This window comes from Hemitrygon akajei, chromosome 22 (assembly GCF_048418815.1).
Source record: "Hemitrygon akajei chromosome 22, sHemAka1.3, whole genome shotgun sequence".
Lineage (NCBI taxonomy): Eukaryota > Metazoa > Chordata > Chondrichthyes > Myliobatiformes > Dasyatidae > Hemitrygon > Hemitrygon akajei.
In genome coordinates this window covers 61,026,875-61,041,915 of record NC_133145.1, presented here as the reverse complement: position 1 = coordinate 61,041,915, position 15,041 = coordinate 61,026,875, and the positions used below count along the sequence as shown (strand labels likewise).

The window sequence follows — 15,041 nt, the reverse complement described above, 5'->3', positions numbered from 1 at the left end:
GAAGGCTGGGCAATAGTTGAAACATGGATATTTGTGTTAAACAATAACAGAAATACATACTTCGGCATTAGAGACTGTCATATCAGTTGGAACATAGGGTTAATTTTGTGAGATATTTCAACAGAAATTTTGAAATTTGATTTCTGCAGCTTCCAGCTGCCTTTTTAAAATGAGAATGAGGAATGAAAATGTTAATACTTGTCAATGGTCAGATTCCTTTGGGCATTTCTGCCCTGCAAAAATTCTTTCAAATAAAGATAAATAAGTTAATGACGTTCACATGAAAGCAAGAAGGTCAGTATCTGAGAGAGACCTATCTCATAATAATTCAAAACAAGATTGCAATATTAAAGGCTTCCAAAGCCACCTGGAAGACATCGTCCACAAAAAGCTTAGAATCGCCCGATAACTTTGCCCGTAAATGTAATGTACAAGACTGTAATCGGAATCAGGTTTATTATCACGGATATACTGCATGCCAGGATATTTGTTGTTTTGCAGCAGCAGTACAGTGGAATATATCAAAATTACCATTAGTTAAAATAAGAAATATATAAAAAATAAATCGCATTAAAAGAATGGAAATAGTAAGGCAGTGTTCATTGGCCGTTCAAATTTCTGATGGCAGAGAAGAAGCTGTTCCTGAAACATTGGGTGTGCATCCTTAGGCTCCTGTACCTTGTTCCTGATGGTAGCAATAAGAAGATGGCACGTGCTGGGTGGTCCCAGAAACGTGAAGCTTGCTCACCTTTTCCACTGCTGACTCCTTGATGAGGACTGGTGTGTTTTCCTAACCTCCCTTTCCTGAGTGAAGTCAACCTGATTTTCATATAATAGGGGAGATCCATTATTTTAGAAGATAAGCTTTATTTTTCAAAGTACCTCGAAACTTACAGTGAAATGAGTCATTTGTGTCAACAACCAACACAGTCTGAATATTGTGCTGGGGGCAGCCTGCAAGTGAGATTTGTGACATCAATTTTCCTTTTAGAAATGCTAGCTGTTCAATGCTATGGATGTTGGCTTGTTGGAAGATGATGAAGTTGACTCCCTTACTCATCCAGTGAGTTTGGGAGGGTTTTGGAGAAACATTCTTAGTGGTATTTTCCCAATGCTTGCCAGAGGTATACCAGGTCTCAAAAAGATTTAGAAGGGCCTAGACCACTCTTGACCATTGAACTATGATTTTGCACTGGGTCTGAAGTCTTGATCTTCAAATATCCATTTCTTCACTTTGTTCACATGCCAGAAACTAGGCCTCTGAAAAATACATTGTATTTTGAGCTTTGTTGTAGGAGCAAATTATCAGTGGACACAGATAAAGATTCAAGAATGTGCTCAAAGCTTCTTTAAAGTGAAACATCTACTGACTGCTGGGAAGCCTTTGGTCGAAGATCATTCGAGGTGCAGAAGGTGCATTCAGAATGGTGTTAAAAACTTCAAGGTCATGTATCTCAAGGACACAAAAGCCTAGTGTAAGCATTAAAAAGAACATGCCACCTCACAAACTTCCTAATTACTTGGCCCATCAGCCAACTCCTGTCCCATGTGTGAAAGAGTACACAGTTCCACCACTGGTCTCATTAGCTACCCTGGTACTTATAAAAATGGAGTGGAAACAAGTCACTGTTGATTGTCTTAGGATGTTTAAAAGAATAAGAATGGAAAGAAAATATTTTTAGATGTAAGTATCACATCAAGTCTGGCATTTATTGCTCCAAATTTCTGTTGAAAATACAGTGATAGGGCTTCATATTAAACACTTTGGTCTGTTTGATGACAGCATTCCTAAAATGACGTTAGATCAATAAAGACCAGGATTTGAACCTTGTGACAAAGAAGAATCAGTGATAAATGTCCACAATCACTAGAGTGTTGTTAGTAACACTATTCTCAATAATCTTTCAAAGATTTTACTCCACTAATGTTCAGTTTCATCTTGATACAAATGAAAGCAACTAATGGAGTCAAGTTCCCTGTTAGAACCAAGGGGCATTCATGGATATTATCTTAAAATTTATAGTGTACATGCCTATGAATGATTTGACTGGATATGATGCATTGACAAAAAGCTTCTTAGATATTTCTTGGGGTGGCAGAAGAAATAAAGTACACCAGCTTACAAACTTTCTCAAGCTTTCTTTCTTAATAAGTTAATTCTAAAATATTATTTTTAGTTATCTTTATTTAGAGATACAGCACAGTAACAGGCCTTTCTGGCCCAACAAACCTGCAGTGCCCAATTACACCCATGTAATCTACTAACCTGTATGGCTTGGGGTTATGGGAGGAAACCGGAGCACCCACAGAATAACCAGACGGTCACAGGGAGAACTACAAACCTCTTACAGACATTGGCAGATTTGAACCCAGGTTGCCTACACTGTAATAGCATTATGCTAACAACTATGCAACCACTCTTCTCCATGAACCAGGAGTAAAGACAGTATTAGCAATTCCATTCTGATGAATTACCATCAATCTGAAGCATTTATTTTCTCTTCACACCTGCTGTCTGATCTGCTGAATATTATCAGCTTGTCATGTGTTTATTGAAGTTCCACAGTTCCATTAACATATTTCTCTGGCATTACAGGACACCATGTGAAATGTTCTTGCTGAAGGTTGGAGAGACTGGATATTTCTTTGGAAGATGCTGGGACAGGTGTGAAGATAAATAGGTATGCACTGTGCCAGAACATCAGTATGCACAGAATGTGTATGTAGCTGCTATACAGAATTGAGCTATTCTTATGAATAAAGGGAAATAGCAAAACAAAACTGAGAAGAACTCAACCCACATTTCTGGGGGCAAAATAAAAATGTCAGAGTATTATGAAGAATTCTAAAATGTGCACGTTCTAACCAGCTGTGTGGGGCTGAAAACACCTTCACTAGATCTTTCCTTAAAACATGGTAGAGGTGTGTTTTTAGAGCTTCAATTTATAAAAAAAGAATTTTTCAATTAATTTCACAACAGCAGGACAGAAAATGACAATGCTTTTGAAAGTGTATGCAGTCAATTTGAAGCAGAAAAGCATTTAATCATGGCTTACTGATTAGTTATTAATTATTATGAAAAGTGGTGCTAATCACTCACACAGTCAATCCAGGGACATTACTTCAGTGTTTCAATTGATATTGATGTCCTGTATTGGGACAGGTGCATGTATTGTAAAGATCCCAGAACAGTATTTCTTCAGGATAAGAGAGTAAATTGAACAGCAATACCTTTGCAACATTTTTTCAAAGTGATAGATGAAAGGCATATTGACTTTATATACTATTGTTCACATTATTAAATATTTTGCAGTGGTTTAAGGAGAACTCTTACAGAACATAACGTATCTATAGGCCAAGGACTGATAATGATTATTTCAGAACTATCCGAGCTATCATTAATTTATTTTCTGAAATGTGAAGAAGCTAGTTAGAAGTGTTTCTGGCTTAATAACTACATGAACGGGTTGTCCTGTGTGTGCACATCCTGCAGTGACATGTAGAGTGAATACAAATTAGAAGCTGAACCTTATATCGGTGTTACAGTTCTCATTTTCTATTCGAAAACTGTACTGCAATCTTAAGTCTCAGGTGGATGAAAGGAAAGCATCTCTCTGAATATTAGCTAATGCCACATTTGCAAGTCTTGAGAAAATCACTGTGCATAAGATCATTTCTAGCAAGCAATATGTGAATTGCTTTGTACTGTTCCACTGATGGAAACTATTCCAGGTCTGGGATTAAACCTTTTTCATCATAAAGCCCCATCTGGTCTGAGGTTCACGTCAGTCAAATCTTTGCCTTTAAACTTACTGCTTTGATTCCCGATAAATTATTTCAATTGCATTTGTATGACTCAATGAAAGGACTGCATCATTTAAACCAGAAGTATCTTCTCCATGTAACAGCTTTAATTAAAAATAGTTACGAAGAAATAAAAACTGGCTAATATTTCTGATTGTGCTTCAAAGGCTGACAGCTGTCAGTGGCTTTGAAGATGCTAATCAGAAACGCAGCAAGAAGTTCCATTAAGGGCCTTCCTGAGGAACAAGCCAGCTTCAAATGAATTAAGCTGTTTCAGACATTCCTGTGTTTCAGTCTGTCAGATTATGCATTTTCCTGTTTTTGTGTTCCATTGAATCACTGCAGCAAAAAGAATATTTTGCAAACTGGTATCCTATCACTTTATAATTACTACTGTACATTATATATATGCTATTCTATATAATTCTATTTAACTAACAGATTGATCAAAAACAAGATGAAAATTGAGAGTCTAAAGCAGGCTACACCTTACAGAGGATATCAAGGTTAGATTTGGTATGTTAAAAATGTTTAAAGATCAACCAAAACAAAATTGAGAAAGAATAGGTTCCACAAAATGCAAACTGCCATTGGATATTGACTTCTGCTGATATTTGATGGCAGCATATATATCTTCATCCGAAGTGTAATGCACCCAGGCATGGGAAGGTTGTCTCAGATCATCTTCTTAGTGGAATGGAGATATCCCAGGAAATACTACATTCATCTCAGATTAGTATAATACTGAAAAAGCTATGGCACAGAAAACGACTTGTCATAGTTCAGGAGAAAGTTATGACAATTATACTAATATGGCGATCATAATAACAAAGAAATATACTTTCCTGTGTGACTATAAAAATTCAAGAATTAAGTATCAAAGAGAGGGTTGTGAATGAAATAAAAATTTGCAACAGTTGAGTCTAGAGAACATTTTGAAGTCAGTTGAATGATACAGTCAGCCACACTGTTAGAAATATGCATTCCCTCACACTTCTGTTTGGAAATTCAGAGAAAACAGCTGATAAGAGAATCTTACTTTTGATCTGCAAATACCTAGGAAAAGCAACAAACTTCAAAACTCCATTTAGCTGCTTGTTCCATCCACAAATTCATAAGGAGAGGTGCACCACAGCATTGCACCATAATAAATAAACTCACAGATAATTCAGTAATAGCCATCATTAGAATTTCATTCCCCTGACCCAATGTAATTCACATTTAAACATTTTTCTATTCTGTTGAAAGAAGGTATTTATTCAACAGATAGTCACACAAATGCCTTTATACATCTGTGAATATGGCCTCAAAAAAACTTCATAATTCCTTATGTAACAACACATAGAGATTTATAAAGATGTGTAATTCATGGAATTATAATTGATAACTGTTAGCGTAATATGTGAGATAGAGTCATCCACTGGTAAAATCTGTCTTCATATCTAACCTCTCATGACCTTCCATTGTATTGAACCTCTGATTACCTTCCATTAGCAAGTCAGTATTTCACATCTATACATTAAATCACTTTCCTGTTGCATTAGCATTATGGCAAATCTGAGCAGTATTCCTGCCCCTTCCTTACTCTTCACACAATTTGATGGTGTATTTTAGGAACAAAAACTCTCAATTCCTTGGATGTTTGACAGATCCTACATCAAATGCCTCACGGCAAGCATCTGGCATATAACGAGACTCTGGAAAAATAAACATGGAAGCAGGAAATAAAAATCCGTGGTTACACTATAAAGCAGCAGTCACCAAAGTGCTTTGTTTTGCACTCAGCTAAATGGAGACATTCCTCCATAAAGAACCTTGAGTTTTCCATAATGACAATTAGGGGCACACCTTTTGAGGACAGCAGTACATCATTCTCAGCAGAAAGTGTCAGCCAGTTAATACAGTGCACAGTACCCAACAGATTGGTGAGAAGTCAAATCAGATGGCTGCCAACACGTTACCCAATATTCCATTTACCATACCATGATGGGTAAATATCCAACTAGCTCCCTTTTTGCTTATCATACAGAAAGTCTGCAAGTTATATTTGAGTTGCAACTTAAAAATTACAACCATAAAACCCTTGAAGGATTTACGTATATATATTCATTTTTCATAAACTACTAACAGAATTTTAAGCTATCTATTACCACAGGGCAGGCACTGTAGCTCAGTTTCACAGCTGCCATCAAAGGCTCTTCCACTTTGAGAAATCCAAGAGACTGATGACATTGAAAGCTATTTTGTCCTGCTATTTGTATTCAATGAGAGAGAAAATAAGTGTTGACCAAAAAGAATTACATATTAATTTGATAAAAATGTGCACAGCAGGTCTGCTTATATTACAGATCATTGCTAATACAGACAATAACAAGGCTGAGGGAAAAATTGATGAGCCTTTCTGCTAATGGTGTCCCAATTGTATGAAAGCATAAATGCTGGAATCACTCACCAAATCAAGAAGCATCTATGGAAAGAGAAATAGAGCTAACGTTCAAGTTGAAGACTTCCATTGGAATCTGTTTTTATTTTGGATTCCCAGCAACTTCAATTTTCAGCCTTTATTTTCTAATTAGCTGTTTACCTTCAAGTTACAGAACCAGCTTCCAACAGTCATCTTTGTGCAAATGTACCACATCGTGTACATGTACTAACAATTGGGTCTTACTCCTTTTGAACCTGTTTCCTACAATGAACCCACGAATGCTGGAAATATGAAACCAAAGCAGAATCTGCTGGAAGCACCTGTGGGTCAGGCAGCACCAGTGAAAGAAAACAGTTAACATATCAGGTCAAAGTCTCTTCGATCAAATCCTCCTAATGAAGAGTCTTTCGCCTGAGACATTAGCTCTGTTCTTATTCCACAGATGCCACCTGACCTATTGAGTGTTTCCAACATTTTCTATTTTCACCGTACTTTATCCATGTTAGCCATGATGTATGTTTCCAAGATTTCCAAATCAACTATCAGGGCAGATTAAAAAAAATGCTCTCCTTCACCCCCACTTCAATCTCCCAGTTTCAGACAACATTGTGTGTTTACCTTGTAAGATGTGACACTGCATTTATTGCTTTCAATAACTGCATCTTGTCTTTAACATTCACACTACTTTTAGGAACCTACAGGATTTTCATGTAGATTGTCCACTTAAATCACCACAAAAATAGAGTTGGTTTTCCACAAAGTAAGAATTGTTTTAACAAGCTGACAAAGTTTTAATGTAAAGGTTACAATCCAGAAAGGCAACTGGTGAAATTGTCTCATTCTTGGATGAGTAAGAGAATTAAACTTTTAACATTGTCTCTTAATTTTCCTTTCTCTGTTTCTTCTCTCTCATTCCAATGTTACTTTTCCTCTGTATACATGATTTGATTCATATTGACCAACTATGTTAAATCCTCATTCTCATTTGTTCATTTCATTTTTCTTAATCCTTTAACTCCACAGAGCGAAGGTGACGATATTCACCAGGGTCCCAAATGCTCTTGCCACACTATCCACTTCCAGAAGCTTCCAGGTGTTAAAAAAAGCATGTAGGACTTAAGAGTGCAGGATGCTCTGACTTACTGTGCAGATAACGTGATATCCCAGTTCAGCAGGATTTGGATACAATTTCCCTATGAAGATGTCATAAGACATGACAGGATAGTGAAATTCCAAATGTCATTAACAATAGAGCCCATGGTTCATTTTTCTGATTATGAAAGAATTCCGCCTAGCAGTAACAGCATGGATGAACAACATTTCTTCTGCCATTTGGAAATACCTTGCTGTTTCAAGTACACTGTTAATTACATAGATCATTGAAAATCACAACTGATTGAAACATGGCTTTACGAGGTGATAAAAGTATGTTTTCTAAAATGAATATTTTGCAGCTTGTTATCTCTGATAGGGGCAGTCCGTCATGCACAGCAGCTGATGGAATAAGCCTTCATAATCCAACCGCTGAAGACTGCCACAGAGAGACAAAGACCAACTCCGTCAGTGTAGGATCAGCAGACTGCTGCACTTCACACTTCCCTCTTCTTCTGGAGATTCAAGTGATGGTGCCTGGAGTCAAGTACTGTTGTTCAGCAATTCATGCCATTGTGCATGTGCTTTTTTAGTTATTGACACTAATAATTAATATTTTGGAGTTACGCCATGCTTGTCCACATTTCTTTTTTGTTACTCTTCTTGCTCTTACTTGTCCTGTTTCAATTTGGTGACTGCATACCCTAAAATGCATTCCATTGTGTTTCATGTTGTAGTTGTGGGGCTATTGGGGAAAAGATGGCACCAGAATGTGTCAACTTGATGCAAACTACTCATTGCAGATCCACTCGTTACTGAATTCAGGTATGGATACAGGCTCTCTAGTCTCACATAAATGCTTAACAAAATCACAACTCATGCTGGAAATCTAAAATAAGAACTGAAAATGCTGTAAGTTATCAGCAGGTGTTGCATTATATGGGGAGAGAGGAAAAGGTAACATATGAGGTCAATAATTTTTCAATAGAAATGTTGAACGGTCATTAGCCTGAAACATTACCTCTCCACACTACCTAACACTGACCAAATCCACAATTTGCAGCTTTTATTTCTGGAACATTCATGTAATTACAATTCCAAATAATATTTGGTTTGAATTTAAAAGGATCAGTAATCGTGTTCTATCTGCAGGTCAGGAGTGATTATTTGATGCAATTTCATCCTAGTTTGAAATCTTTGGGATTTGTACTAAAAGCAGATGTCTGAACCAACAAGGATAGCATCAAAGAAAAACATTTTAAATTTTCTTGACATCATGTGCATAGTAACAATCCATCCTTCATCTGCTCAAACGACCAGTATGAAATGAAGATCATCTCATGAAATAAGGCTCTGTGAGTAAAATATCTTCTTATTTACTATATTATTAAATAAAATTAGTTTAAATTGTTTTATACCAACATGAGCAAAGGCAATTGCACATTTGTAAAACTGGTAAATAAGACTGATTTTTAAAATAAATTTGCTTTTCTCCATAGAGGCTGTCAGATCTACTGAATACTCCTAGATCTAATGAATAGTCCCAGCATTATTTGTTTTTATTTCAGATTTCTAGAATCTGGATTTTTTTGCATTTCAAAAACAATTACTTACAATATTAAAAATCAAGCAATATTCAGTCTTTGCTAGGAACGAACATCTAGCAAGTTCCTCAGTTCATTACTGCTTTTCATTGCCACCTTAAGCATTTTCCAACTACGCTTTCAAATTCTTCTTAAATAAATGCACGAGGACATTATTCTGGTATTCTTCAATTAAGGTTAATGAACTGAGGTTATTCTTCATCACCTACCTGAGTATTAGATTATAACTGAATATCAAATAAATACCGTAAATCCTGGATTTCTCAATTATTTCCACATACCATTCAATTCTAGTGGGAAAACAGAAGTAACCATGATTTCTTTTTTACATACTCTCACTTGAATTAAACAATAGTGTTTTAATAGGATTAATGAAATTATATTAAGTCATGTACAATTATTTTTCATGGCGAGGCAACGCAAAACCAAAAGCTAATGGCATTTGCATGCACACTCTGGAAACAGCATACCTCCTTTACCTCAGCTCCGCTAGCCTCGTTCAGCCAAGAAAGAGTTGAGATGTAATCCCAGGCAATAATGATCATCAGTTCACTGATAGAATGGAATAGAATTTCCTCATAATTTTACATACTTTTCACAAACCATCTATGACTCCTTTCCAAATGAAATTACTTGGCTTCACAGTATGTTCCCTTTATAATAACATTGCTTTTCCTATTAACCATTTTAATTCGTTTAATAGTTCAGAATATACTTCACTCAAGTATACTTCACTCAATATTTCACACGATACTCCTCAAAATTTATTGATTTCCCCAACATTTCATCACTGTTTTTGATTCCTGCCCACCAATGCATTTTGTTTGGAACGATGTTGGGGACAGAGATGACTTGGGAAATATTCAACCTTTTGAAAACAGTCTATTTACAAATGATGGAAGTTAGCAACTCTATTGGACCATCTTAGACTGGAATGGATAGAACCAAAGGTTTGCTAAGCTTAAATGATTCAAGCAAAAATTGTTAGAAAAATTCACTCATGCGCTGTAGTCATCTTTAAATTAAAGGCACAGTTCTTTGAGGAGTCGTATTCTGTAAACGCTGAATAAAAAGATCAACTGCATGCAAAAAAATCAATTGAGAAAGCTATCATGGGAAAATGAGTACAGAACCCAAGACTCTTCACATGCTTCATGTCTCTCTGCCCACGTAAAGCAATTGCTCAGCACGGCTCCAAAAACGCCCTGGGTTTTATCCTTTTGTTGAAATCTGTTGCATGCCCGTGTTCCGTATCAAACGATCGTGGGCCATGAAACGAAGGATCCTTTATTTTTCTCTTCTAAAATGAAATTCCATTTGAAATAGCAAGGTAATATGCCAAGCAGTATAGTTGCCTTCATGTAGGATGAACAGGCACCATTTTAAGAGCGCCAACTCATTATTGCTGATCAAAACAAAGCAACCTCATTGTCCACATTTCAGGGCGTTGAATGACTTAGCCTATTTTTATTGCTTTTCTGCCATAATGGAGTCAATGATTATGGGAATATTAAAATATTTTAGGATGCATTTGACACATTCATTTGTCTCTGACTCAAATTCTTGAAATAAATATCCTTCAAACATCAGACCAATATCTTAATATCATTTTGGATTTTTTTGTGCCAGTTTTACCGTCCTTGCTGGTGATGCAGACACCAGGTTTTATCTCACCGCATTCCTTTAATCTTTCTGCTGTAGTTTCAAACAGGCCTCTTTCCTTCCTGCTGATAGAGTTTGGGTTTACAGCTCAAAAACACAACACATTTGGAAGTTTTTTTATAAAAAAGCTCAGAACTAATCTAAATCATTTTCCATGCTGACAATGCACATTTCATCCGTAAGTTTGATGATTCAAATGTGTCCACAGCTGGGGGTTATTCTGTCAAGTGGCATCCAACAGGGATTGTTAAGTTCAAGGATTGCGAATAAAAAACAACAAAAAACCTCTAGGGGGAGAGCAGAGTGCCTAAACCTCACAAATTCAAGAACGCTCACAGACAGGACATCCAGTAGTGCAAAAATGAGGGATTTTGGGGAGGGAGTGGTGGGAATAAAAAAATGATGTGAGGCTTCCCACAGTGCAAAATAAAAATAAACGATAAAACACGAACATTTGACTTACACGCATCACAAAGACCGAATGCGATTTCCAGTTTACAGAAGAAATTTGAACTAATGGAACCGTGACTCCAGGTGAAAGTGAAAGGCCAAATTGTGTCGCATCAGGGGACATTTTAAAGCTGGCAACCTGCCGTTTCTGCAGATTAAGCTTTATTTATCCCTATCTGGCAATAGAAGACTTGTACGCGAAGGGTTGCACGCCCCTCACTAAATCGGCGATCAAGCATACAATTCCAATGTTCCCAAAAACGTATTGTATCACTTGCAAACATTCAAATTAAGATTGTTTTTATTTAGCAAAATAAACAAAATAAAACCATGTCAGCCATTTTCACCTGCGAGTCTCGCTTCCTCCATTCCTGAGTCTGGTTTTCATGCTCTACTATGGCGGCGCGAAGCTGCTTCTCCAAGTTATCTATCTCACGTTCGTGCTCTCGGACCAGGCTGTCTTTTTCCGCGTTGTGTTGCTGGAATAGGTGCGTCTTCTCCTGCTCATGCTCCAGCTTCAATTCGACTATCTGATTGGATGAGGAAGAGTACTGTTCATCAATACCACATCACTGTTACCATGACAACAATCCTTCTGCTGCATTTCCCCCCCTCCTAATTCCTCTTAAATTGATCAATGTGTCAAAAATTTGCTTTTTATTACCCCAATGCAAAACAAAAATTTCTACGTCATTGTGCTCAGACTCTTCTGTAGGTGTTAAAGCTCAATTGAATTTGCTCTTTGTACACCGAGTGCTCAATCCACTCCACCCCTCCCAAATCACTTTTACAAACTGAACAGAGAAACAATAAATTTATCAATATCTCTTGCAGAAGTCATGATTTACATTATATCAATATGTTGGTGCTTTTCTTCATTATAAGAATAACAAGGCCCAACACCTTATTTCTATAAAACTGTAAAATCTATCTTTACTATGTGAACCATAAGATGCCGATTTCTGCAGCTATTCAAATCAGAAATGACGTTTCAATGAAAATTCGCACAAAGGTTTTTTCCTCCCTTAAATCTTTACAGAATGGAATTCGGATTTTGTTTTTGTGGAAAAATCAGCAGGTTACGGGATTCTGCAGTTCCAATTCCGTGCAGACAAAATCAACCAATTTACAGTCGTTTTTACATGAAAGCCGGAGCATTATCTCGCTGTCAGCTACGTGATTCTGAAATAAACAGACTTACGTGTTCAGCAGGACGCCTGCTGTGCTGGTGGCTCGGTATGATTACACATAAAGCAGTCTATTTCCCAATATTCTATTCTCAGTCCCTACCAAGCTGGATACTGTGACCTTGGCCAATCCTCAGCTCTTCTCACTAGGTTTGAATGGTACTATGAAACTGAGGCCTACTCTCCACTGCTGTGATACTAATCCTCCCAGACTGTGCACAATGGCACCCTACCTGGCCTTCTGACTATAGGCAGCTAGGCTGGCTTTGAAGCAGGTGATGAATAGGGACCTGCAGGATGCCAGATTTCCAGCAAATGCCAGGCCACACAGCTGCTAGGAGCAGTCACTTACATTTTTCTTCAGTTTTGGTTGATTTTCGTCGAGATGGCGATCGGACCAAAAGATAAGCTTGTTTTAAGCAGACATTCTCTTGTCTAACAGCTGATGGCTAGATCAGTCTCAAATGCTTCTACATGCGCAGGGCATTCTAAGAGCACTTAACCCTTAGGCAACTTTCAAACTGAAACCAATTAATAAATTCTACTATAAGGCCGCCTCGATTCCAGCTTTCTTTTACACATTTAACCAAAAACAGTCAGCCCTGAGAATGGTAATGCTTCGCTTCCCACCCCTCTGCATGCAAACAATAAAGTCAAGATTTGCTGTTTTACCATGATTTTACGAGTGTATCCCTACATTACACACCCGCATTGTGGAATCCTACTCTAATATTCATCAGTTTAGTTTTTATTGCCCTTTATGGAACTGATACAATATTGCTTACATTCACAAACTGGTTCCACTTATTTCAATTATTTATTATTTCAGAAAGGGAAAATGCTTAAAAAATTAAAGAGGGAATAAGCCGATGGTACAAGACAAAAGGAAAAGCAACTGCATCAAACACTTTGAGATTCAGATTTTTGTTTGTGTCAGTGAAGGGAAATAAGTGTTTGCAATTTTAAAGCAAAACTGTCTCCCAGTTTACAACAATGCAGATATACTGGAAGAACATTAATAGTTACTGTTAATTAATAATACATAAATTTCTAATTTATATTCTGTTAAGTAAAATTGCATCTTCTTCCTTTTTCTCCCTTTCACACCCACCCGATTCTTCATCCTACATTCATCACTGTACACTAAAGGAGGGTGAGCCAAGAATCATTGTTCCATTTTCTTCACCTATGCTGATGCACAGAATTTGTCTCTTTGCTGGCTTGTTCAGCAACTTGAATTCCTTCCCACTTCTCTATAAGCAGTGTAATGATCTGCAATTCTACATTGTTTCCTTCCTTTCATTTCTCCCCAGGCATCCTCCTTAAATGGCAACAAGATGGTGGCTGCCATATTTTTTCCCTCAAGTCCTACTGAATGCAGTATTTCTGGCCACTCCACAACATACTTATTCATTTGATTCCCATTTTATATTCTGCTATGTTCATTTGAATCCTAATATTCTTGATTCTCAAGATTGCTGGCAGAATGACTGTAAGTACAGAAAATGTGACAGACCAAAATCACTACTGTTTCACACTGAACCTTTAATGAAATAAAATTATTCAAAGCACTTGCTGAAAATACAACAATCAATGTTTCCATAAAAGTCTAAATGCATCTGATTATATATACCTGTTGTTCATATCGCTGCTTGAGTTCTTCCAACTGCCAAGAGAATTCTTTTGATTGCTTCTCTCGGACAGATTTTGATCTACTCAGATCTGCCTCAACCTTCTCCATCTAAAAAATGCAAAAAAGGAATTTTTGATTTGACACTGTAGTCATAGAGACAAAAATCTATAACTATTTCACCACACCAAATACAGCTTTAACAAAGTGAATCCAGGATGGAATTAGATTGTGATTGTATTTGAGTAGCTGCTTGTGCTTTCTGTTTAAACAAAATCAAGAAACATCCTTGCGAGAACATCAGAAGGAGTTAAAAAATACTAAATTTAAGAAGAACAAAGTTTTAAAAAATGATGACAAAGTAAATCAGTCAAATCAAGATCAGAAGGAAACTTCAAATACATTTGCCATTTTCCTTTGCATAAAGGCCTCCTCCAGTTACTGATTCTGTCCCCAAGCCATCAGCAGACTGATCTGAGCAATATGAATTATAGAGTGAAAACTGAAACCATCAAAGCAGCTGGTTAACCCATTATGGAGTTGGTAACAGATAGTTCCAAGACTTTGTGCCTGGGTTAAAAACAAACCAGTCAAGTAGGGCACATACAATGACTTCTCATTAACACTGGCATTGGCATTACAGGTACTGTATGCTTAAGATGTCAGGAAACTCTCCTATTCCAGATCAAACAGATCTGGAGAATGACATTTAAGATCGATAAAATTCTGAAAATGTACCCAGTTTTTGTTTCATCAGTGTACCAAGTCCTTAAATACACTTAAGAGACAGATTTAGAGTAAGCAAGATTTAATGATCTAAATCTATTGAGACATAGAAACTGCAGGTGCTGGAAAATGGAGGAATTCAATGTGATAAACAACATTTGTGGAGGTAAAGAGATGGTTGATCTTTTGGGTTGAGCCCTTGAGAGTGTAAAGGGAAAATAATCAGTATAGAGAGGTGAGGAAATGGGGTGACTGCAAAGCAGAGATCCATAAGAGTGATTCAGTGTTTTACAGGTGAAGATGGGCATCACTAATCCCACGGTAGCTCTAAATAAAGGCATTAGGAAGGGTGAACCTTTCCTTCAGACTGACTGATAGTAGTTTTCTTTTGGAGAGAAAAACTGATGACCACAAGGAAACAAATACTAACAGTAATTAAGTAAATCACTCTCAATCCATGC

At 37.0% G+C, this 15,041-nt stretch overlaps 1 protein-coding gene across 2 annotated transcripts in view; it reads right to left on the bottom strand.

The window, feature by feature from the left end:
- cep112 (centrosomal protein 112) overlaps positions 1-15,041 on the bottom strand; it is a 531,702-nt gene that overhangs the window by 191,751 nt on the left and 324,910 nt on the right. For both annotated transcript variants that reach the window (XM_073026401.1, XM_073026402.1), the window contains exons 19-20: positions 13,858-13,965; positions 11,385-11,567 (exon numbers count right to left, since the gene is read on the bottom strand). In XM_073026401.1, the coding sequence (XP_072882502.1) occupies positions 11,385-11,567; positions 13,858-13,965 (291 nt within the window). The remainder of the gene's footprint in view (positions 1-11,384; positions 11,568-13,857; positions 13,966-15,041) is intronic.